Source organism: Zingiber officinale, chromosome 7B, assembly GCF_018446385.1.
Source record: "Zingiber officinale cultivar Zhangliang chromosome 7B, Zo_v1.1, whole genome shotgun sequence".
NCBI lineage: Eukaryota > Viridiplantae > Streptophyta > Magnoliopsida > Zingiberales > Zingiberaceae > Zingiber > Zingiber officinale.
This window is the reverse complement of record NC_055999.1, coordinates 57,673,283-57,682,452: the sequence shown is the minus strand read 5'-3', so window position 1 is coordinate 57,682,452 and position 9,170 is coordinate 57,673,283. Positions and strand designations below refer to the sequence as shown.

Below are 9,170 nucleotides of genomic sequence, written 5' to 3'. Positions count from 1 at the left end.
TCCCCGTGTCCTTTTATCGATCGGACGGATCAGATTACATCTCAAGGATATCTTGCACATCATGAGGATACAACATACATCTTAAGGATATCATGATATCTTGAAATGTAATTTGATCGACAGAGAACACAGGGATAAAAAAGTTTGAGGACAGAGAATCCATACTGATTGAATTGGCCTATTGGATGATTAAAATGAAATAATACAAGAGAGTGTATAAATTTGGACCAAAAATAAATAAATGCCAAACAAATAATTAAGATGTTAGAATTAGATTCATTGAAGTCATATGAATTGACTAGTGATGTAGTCCGAGCAAACCTGGTTAGGTCACCGTCAATTATCTAGGCCTTCGACATTGGCCGATGCCCGTCTTAACAATAGGCTCATCAAACCCAAACCTCCTTAGCAATCGGACTGCACCAGTATTTTATAATTAATTATCTCGAATAATAAGTTGAAGTAATTAATGATACAAAATATACTAATGGATCGATCAAATACGAGTCGGCCTTGGGTGAGAAGGTGGGGTTGGCCTACCAGGCCCCACTTTTGGCAGGATCCTTTTTTATCATTTTTTTTATAGTAAATGGTAACAAAACATATTTATTAAAAAAATAAATTAAAAAAGTAGATTTTTTTTATTTTTATATTTTTTAAAGAAAATGTTATCAAACCTCATCTATTTTTTGGGATTAGGGAATGATTCATTATGTAATTACGGTCGGATGGTAGTTATGATTCCATCGTAATTGATTATGTTTCTTTTTAGATTTATCTTCACATTTAGATTATAATTTGGATTGGGATAGACTGTCAGAGGTCATCCGAAAGTCACTCTCGTTTGACGCCTAGCAACCCGATCACTCACCCATCGTCGACGTCGTTGGCATTAGGAAAAAAATTAAATTAAAAAAATCTAAATATAAATTTTAATATATTATAGATTTTTTTTATATAAAAGTGTTTAATATTTCTATCTCCCTAAATATAAAGGGATTTTTTTTCACCGGGCCTTTGATCTAAGACCTGCCCTATCTCAAACAATAACAATAATAATCATAAAGTTATTGATATTTTGAGCGATAGTTTGACAGAGATTACGTATCGTTCCAAGAAGAATTCAATATTTTAGATCGAGCGACGCAAAAGTTCGTGTGAGATCGATTCAAAAGAGCAGTTTTATAAGCAAAATATTTTTTTAGAAACAACTTTTTGATTCTCAAAATATATATATATATATATATCACTTTTGAAAATAAGTTTCCACCATTAAAATAACTGAAAATTAAAAAAGATTTATTTGATTGAACATTCATATAAATCCAAGCTCACATGTCCCTTCTATCAGCTCCCTGAAAGAAAGGCATGGTCCCTTGCAGCAGGCATCTGCAAACGCTAAGCATGCAACAGCAGTCCTCGAGGAGAAATTGAAGTTCAAGTGGGTACTATGGCCTAACCCATGGAATGAAAAATAATAATAGTAAACTGAAACGTGATTATGATTAATAATAATAACAACAATAATAATAATTAAAAGGTTCGATTCTTGGTTTATAGGGACACATGTAATACAATTTATTTTTCTTTTATATATATTCTATTCTATGTAATTGCTCTAGGGAACTTGATTCCTTTCTCTTTCTCTTTCAGTGTTTCAACCATTCGTCCATTCCTTGAAAACCACGCAAAAAACATCCCGCACCGCACCAGACCGCACGGACTCATCCCGAGACCTAAAGCATATGCGATTCCTTAATGTTTGTTTCATCAAATTGCCCCTAACACACCTCCCGAGCAAGTCGTTCATCTGGCCCGCCACCAAATTATTTTCCTTGGTCTCATTGATACAACAATTCACCATATCATATCACACTGCATGTCTCTGCTTTGCCTGCTTCACAACACGCTTCATCCTCGAGTTCCTCTCCTTTTTTAGGCTTCTTTTTTCAAGTTCTCGTTCCTTCGATCGATCGATCGATCAGCAACAAAGTGGAAGTAACTCAATGAATGATTTCTCATCTCACTAGCTCCATCAATACCTCAGATGGAAGTAATTTGCTTGATTTGCTTCTTGTTCTGGAGTACTGCAACCGCCACACTCTCCTCCGAAGGTGTGAACTTTGAAGGTTAGGTACCAAATGATCCATCACCTAGCTCTTTGTTATTCCTAGCTAGTTCGAGATGCTCACATCATATGATTTACTTTGTTCCTTCTCTTAAATCATATACACGATCAGTCCTAGCATTGATGGGTGTAAAATCTTCTCTTTTGGACCCTCGTGGTGTCCTTGTGAATTGGGACCCGGACTCTGTTGATCCTTGCAGCTGGACAATGGTCACCTGCTCACCCGAGAACCTGGTCATTGGCCTGTAAGTCTTTCCAGATTTGATCCCATCTATATTAATTCACCGTAACAACTGTTTGCATCCGATCCAGGAAGCCGGAATTATATGTAATTAATTTCGAGAATATAAACAGAGTCTAACTTTGATCTGTTAACCTTTCCTTTGTCGTAGAGCAACTCCAAGTCAGAACCTGTCTGGTACACTCGATCCGAGCATAGGGAACTTGACGAATCTGGAAATTTTGTGAGTTGAAAGAGCCGGCGTGCTGTGCTCTCTCTTTCTCTCTAATATGAATAAGAACTTGGATTCTTCGTGTAGGTTCCTCCAGAACAATAACATAACAGGACCCTTACCAACGGAAATTGGGAGCCTCTCCAAGCTGCAAACCATTGATTTGTCCAACAACCACTTCTCTGGCGAAATTCCTGCCTCGCTCGGCAATCTGATTGATCTTCAATACATGTGAATCTGATTGATCCGAATTCAATACATGTATGTCTTACTGACCAACTGATGGGTTTTACATTTTTCTTTTTTTTTTGTTGTTGTCTTGGTTGAGAATTAACAGGAGAATCAACAATAATAGCCTTTCGGGAGCATTCCCTTCGTCATTGGCTGATCTTCCACAGCTTGCCTTTATGTAATTTTCTTGGCCTTCTCATACTGCGTTCATTCTCTTGATCATTTATTTATGAGCTTTAGAGGCCAATGCGTTTGCTAAATATGCTTCAGAGACTTGTCTTACAATGATCTGAGCGGCCCTATGCCTCAACTTTCCGCGAGGACATTCAAGTAATTAACACTACTTTTATATTTCTCCTGGAACTTTTTTTTTTCTTCTTTTCTTTTTGAAAAGAGATATCTTTATATTTGGAACAAATTTTGCAGCATCGTTGGAAATCCTTTAATGTGCTCGTCAGCTGCAGAGCAAAAATGCTATGGAGTGATGCCGATGCCACTATCATTCAATACAACCAACTCACAGAGTATATTTCTTCTGATACAGCAATTTTGTTCCTTCAAGGATCTCAGACTGTAGTTCTTTTCTTTTTTCCTGAATAAGGTGCTCCAATGCCAGTAAAGCCTAAAAGTCACAAGTTCATTCTTGGATTTGGAACCGCCTTTGGGGGTATCTGCTTAGTCAGTCTTGTCCTGGGACTCTTTCTCTGGTGGAGAGGAAGACACAGTGAACAAACATTCTCTGATGTCAATGGTAAGTGTGTAAAGATCATTCATTTTCTCTTGAGAAGAAAAATCATTCTTCTCTCCAAGTAACTTGAAACCGATATGCATTTACAGACCACAACCATGAACAAGCATGCCTTGGTAATCTGAGAATGTTCCAATTCAGGGAGCTTCAGACTGCAACAAATAACTTCAGCAGCAAAAACTTGCTTGGACATGGTGGGTTCGGAAACGTCTACAAGGGGAAGCTGCAGGATGGAACTTTAGTGGCTGTCAAGAGACTAAAGGATGGAAATGCTGCGGGAGGTGAGATACAATTCAAAACTGAAGTTGAGATGATAAGCTTGGCCGTGCATCGCAACCTACTTCGGCTACAAGGATTTTGCATGACTGCTACAGAGCGGCTTCTCGTGTATCCATACATGTCGAATGGAAGTGTCGCTTCACGACTCAAAGGTAAACCAAACCCACCATGTAAATTCTCCAACGCTGTTAGATTGAAACTAACAGGATCCATGAAGATATTCATAGCACAATATGGGTTGGACTTGTAGGTTCGTGATTATAGAGAATTGATTCTTTGTTGGTTTATTCATTACTTGCTGTTTTGCACATTCAAACAATCCAGATCATTGCATCAGGAGCTTTTAGTTATGTTCTACAATGCATATAACTAACATTTCAGGTTATTCATCAATATTCAGCAAAACCAACAATAGACTGGAAAACAAGAAAAAACATAGCTTTGGGAGCTGCAAGAGGCCTTCTTTATCTGCATGAGCAATGTGATCCCAAGATCATTCACAGAGATGTAAAAGCTGCCAACATACTGCTTGATGACCTCTGCAAGGCCGTCGTAGGAGATTTCGGCTTAGCAAAGTTGTTAGACCATAGGGATTCACATGTAACTACTGCCGTGAGAGGAACTGTTGGGCACATAGCTCCAGAGTATCTCTCTACAGGCCAATCTTCGGAGAAAACAGATGTATTTGGATTTGGAATTCTCCTTATTGAACTGATCAGCGGCTTGAGGGCGGTAGAATTTGGCAAGGCAGTAAACCAGAAAGGTGCCATGCTTGACTGGGTAAGCATCCTTTTAGCCATCACATGTTATTTTATTGTGGTATCACATTTCATTTCAATAAAGCATAAATTTAATATTTGAGAAAAGATGTTCCATGGTTATAAGGCACAAGTGAAGAAGGTTCACCGTCCACTATAATTTTTTGAAAAAGAAAAGAAAAGAAAAAAAGGTCTCCCAGAGTTAGGTACATCTGAATGGTTACTTGTAACTTTCCCTACCAGGTTAGAAAGATTCATCAAGAAAGGAATCTTGGCTTGTTGGTGGACGAGGACCTGAACAACAACTATGATAGGGTTGAGCTAGATGGGATGGTCCGAGTGGCACTATTGTGCACCCAGTACCTTCCAGTACAAAGGCCAAAGATGTCAGATGTGGTGCGGATGCTCGAAGGTGATGGACTTGCTGAGAGATGGGAAGCTTCACAGAGAATTGAGACTCATAAGTTAAGGATTCCAGAGAATTTATCAGAGCAGTATTCTGACATCACGGATGACTCTTCATTGCTAGTTCAGCCGATTGAGCTTTCAGGACCAAGGTGATAGATGAGATAGCCATTAATCTGAATAAGGATGTTAGAATTGTATGAAGTGGGTTGTACAGATACTAGTAGCTAGGGCTATTATCTACTTTTGGTTAAGTCTTGAGAGTTTTAAAAATGTTCCTATATTGTGTTAGTTCGATTAAAGATTCTACTTTGCTGTTTTCTGAAGCATTATAGTTTGGAGCTATCTTTTATAATGTGTTTCACATGTGTAACTGTAGTTGGTTTTAGTAGATATAGTTTGGAGCTATCTTTTATAATGTGTTTCACATATGTAACTGTAGTTGGTTTTAGTAGATAAGATAAAATCCTGTGCTTTGTATAGGCTGTGAGAAATTTTTACACCTTGAATGCTCCTATAGTAACAAGCAATGGCTCTATATAGCCATGCACTTAGAACAGCAATATTCCAAGTCAATATGTGATGAAGTTGTTGGGACAATTCAAGGCAGCAAACCGAACAAATTATTTAAAGAGATGATCTCCTCTAGGCAATCTTGGCTCACACAGTGTTAAACCCCATGCAAGCGTAGGTGCTGTGGCAATCATTCAAATGGCAAACACAATTTGGTACCTGATTCGGAGGTTTCTTTCTACACCTATGTGTCCCATAGGTAAGTATTATGTTCGAAGAATATTCATGTATTTTTATAATAATATTATATTATACATTTTAAGTCTAAGTTCTCGTAACTTTATTCTTATATTCTACTCAAAAGATTTCATGTCAATGGAAATATCTTATATCCTTTTAAATCCATGAGTTTTCTTAAATCTTTTCAATATGGGGTTTTGATTGAATTCCAATAATTCTCCTCTCAAACGAAGGATCATCATTACTTTCATGGTCTAGGTCTCTCTGCGAGTATTCAGTCACTCTTGACTTGTTCTGGGTCTCCCTGCGAGCATCCAGTCATCCTGACCTGCTCCGGGCTTCCCCATAAGCATTCGGTCATCCTGACCCACTCCGGGCCTTCCCTGTGAACACCAATCATCTTGACCTACTTCGGGCCTTACCCGCAAGCATCCGATCACCCTGACCTGCTTCGGACCTCTCCGTAAGCATTCGGTCACTCTCGAGCATCCAGTCACCCTGACCTGATCCATACCTCCCCATAAGCATCCAGTCATCCTGACTCACTCCGGGCCTTCCCTATGATCATCTGATCATCCTGGTCTGCTTCGAGTCTTACCCATAAGCATCCGGTCACCCTGACCTGCTTCGGGCCTCTCCATGAGCATTCGGTCACCCTGACCTGCTTTAGGCCTCACCACGAGTATCCGGTCACCTTGACCTTCTCCGGACTTTCTACACGAGCATTCAATCACCTTAACTTGCTCTGGGCCTCTCTCGCGAGGATCCGGTCAGCCTGACCTGCTCTGGGTCTCCCCGCGAGCATCTAGTCACCTTGACCTGCTTCGAACCTCCCCGCAAGCATCTGCATCCGGTCACTTTTAAGCTACTTCGGGTCTCCCCCACAATCATCCGGTCACCCTGATCTACTCTGGGTCTTACCCCGTAAGCATCTGGTCATCTTGACATATTCCGGACCTCTCCACGAGCATTCGGTCACCCTGACCTGATCCGGACCTCCCGGACTTGCTTCGAGCCTCCCCGTAACTTTGTCTAAGGCCACCCCACATGACATCTAGTCTGAACCATGACTCTGATGTCATTTGTTGTGTCTGAAGGATATTCATATATCTCCACAATGACATAATATTATCCACTTTGTGCCTAAGCCTCATGACTTTGCTCTTTGGCTTTATCCAAAAGACCTCATACCAATGGAGATATCTTATATCATTCTTTTAAACTCATGATCTTTCTAAATTTTTCTAATGTGAGAATTTGATTGAATTCCAACATCAAGAGTCGTGCTAATTTGTTTGTCAAAGTCAAAACGAATTAAACTTGACCTAAGGAAAAGCTAACTTCGCTCACATGAGATTTAGATCTAATCAAACAGGCTCAGTATACTCATCCTTGCAATTAAAGGACAAGTCACTAATCATATCTTAGTCTCACACTCTCTCTTAGTCTTAGACCCCCTCTCAGTCTTGGCTATAGTCTCGGCAACAGATTCCCTCTTAGTCTCACTCTCTCCCATTCTAAGAGACTCTCTTGCAGTATCAGCGACAAACCCCTACCACAGTATCGGCAGCAAGCTCCCTCTCAGTCTTGGCCACAGTCTCCACAGCAGACTCCTTCTTAGTCTCAGACCCTCTCCTAGTCTTGACAAGAGACTCTTTGTTGGATTGAGAGGGGGGTAATCATGTGGTTTTGAAAAACTTGTTCTTTTATATTTTGAAAATAAAGTACACAGCAGAAAAACACAGAAATTAAAAAAACAAGTAAGAAGACAGAGACAGATACGATCAGTTTTACTTGGTTCGGAGCTTTCGACGACTCCTACTCCAAGACCTAGGTCCTGTGGACCTATCGATGGGTAATCCATTAAAATACCTCTTCCGGAACCGTCAGAAGAGGGAATCGAGTACAAAAGGAAGTCGGAACAAGTGCAACATACTGCACTTGTCCTTTTTTCAATAATTAAGTATAAAATTTAAAGTTACCAAACACTTTTTTCGAAGTCGGTCGGCTCAAGCTCGGTGTTTGGATGGCTTCTTAGTGGTAGACAGATGTAGCAGCGTTGTAGCAGAGTCACAGCAAGAAGTCGGAGCAGTTAGAACCTCAATCGGACCTGTAAAAGCTTATATATGAGTTGTTGTTTGAAACTTGGTCGAGATGCTCTTATAAAGGCTGTGGAAGGCACCTTTCATAGGGTTGAAGGTACCTCCAGTGTGTAAAACTTAATCCCGAAAAAAAGCTATTCTTTATCGTCGAAGAGGTCAGAATTTTATCCTGCGGAAGGCGCCTTCCGTGCACTAAAGGTGCCTTCTATGCACCGAAGGCGCCTTCCATGAACAATGGCAAGGCGCCTTCTAATGCTTGAAGGATCCTCGAGTACTATTCACCCAAGGCTTTTTATGCTCTTCTTGCCCTGCAAAATATGCTAGTCCAATAAATCAAATAATAACTTGCAAGACAAGTGTTAGCACAATAATAATGAGTAATAATAATAATTAGCTCTTGTCCTCCTTGGACCAGGAACTAGTCAATGTCTCAATTTAGGGATCCAAAATGGACCTAAACAGGACCGACGCCTACTGTCTCTCAACTAGAACATCTCCTCACTGAGTCACTTTCCTCCAGTGACTTACCTAACTTACCAACTTGCAGTCTATCAACTAACCTCTTGACTCACTAGGTCTTCATTGTTAGGACCCATGTGGACGGCAAGAAGGGGGTTAAGGTAAATTGTCTGTAAATTAAAAAAAGACCTTTCTTGATCTTTCAAACAAGATTAGTAGCAGTAATTTAATATCTAATAAAATAATAAGGCAAAGAAAATTATTTTGTTACAACCTAGGTGGTTATTAATCTAAGGCAAAAAAATACTAAAAATCTCCTTCGATGAAGGCAGAGAAGCATCTTACACTCGTTGAATGCTTAGAAAGTTACTAGGAAATGAATACTTGAGTTATTCAATATTTCCTACTTTCAGGGGTCTTTTTATAGCCCTTGAAAAATTCTATCCAAGGCTGAAAGGCGCCTTCAATAGGTTTGAAGGTGGTTCCAGCGTGGCAAGTCTTATCCATCCATGCGAAGATAAAACTCTATCTTTGTTAACGGTTACTGTTTGCCTAGTTCAAGGCACCTTCAAAAGGTTGAAGGCGCCTTCCATAAAGGCTCGAAGGTGCTTTCAAGGGATTGAAGGCACCTTCCATTAGAAAGGTGCAAGGGCGCTTCAAGCAGCATTGGAGGCGCCTCCAGCCACTCCGCAACTCCCGTTTACTCTTCCGCTGTGTCGATCGTCTGGGTGATTTCGTCTATCCAGAATTGGGCTCACCCGGACCCATCTTCCTGCCTTCTCATTGAGCAAGCTTCCGCTTCGACTTCTCGCCCCTCAGAAACACCGCACGTCTCCTTATCATCCGCAAGCGTAC

General features: G+C 40.3%; 1 protein-coding gene across 2 annotated transcripts; it reads left to right on the top strand.

The window, feature by feature from the left end:
• The first annotated feature begins 1,805 nt into the window (after positions 1-1,805).
• LOC122005773 (protein NSP-INTERACTING KINASE 1-like) lies at positions 1,806-5,425 on the top strand. 2 transcript variants are annotated; one of them, XM_042560971.1, is made up of 11 exons: positions 1,806-2,129; positions 2,241-2,373; positions 2,521-2,592; positions 2,668-2,811; positions 2,918-2,989; positions 3,082-3,141; positions 3,238-3,335; positions 3,413-3,562; positions 3,649-3,990; positions 4,239-4,618; positions 4,840-5,425. In XM_042560971.1, the coding sequence occupies exons 1-11, from the start codon at positions 2,048-2,050 to the stop codon at positions 5,155-5,157; spliced, it is 1,851 nt and encodes a 616-aa protein (XP_042416905.1). In that variant the 5' UTR covers positions 1,806-2,047; the 3' UTR covers positions 5,158-5,425. The 2 variants fall into 2 exon arrangements, with proteins under 2 accessions (XP_042416905.1, XP_042416906.1); XM_042560972.1 differs by having other exon boundaries at positions 1,807-2,134.
• Positions 5,426-9,170: the final 3,745 nt, after the last annotated feature.

What these genes read in the sequence shown, in the direction of transcription:
- LOC122005773 (XM_042560971.1), top strand. Translation starts at nt 2,048, where the DNA reads ATGGAAGTAATTTGCTTGATTTGCTTCTTGTTCTGGAGTACTGCAACC. An exon ending in CGAAGGTGTGAACTTTGAAG is followed by an intron (nt 2,130 to 2,240) that starts GTTAGGTACCAA and finishes ATACACGATCAG; the next exon opens with TCCTAGCATTGATGGGTGTA. An exon ending in TGTCGCTTCACGACTCAAAG is followed by an intron (nt 3,991 to 4,238) that starts GTAAACCAAACC and finishes ATCAATATTCAG; the next exon opens with CAAAACCAACAATAGACTGG.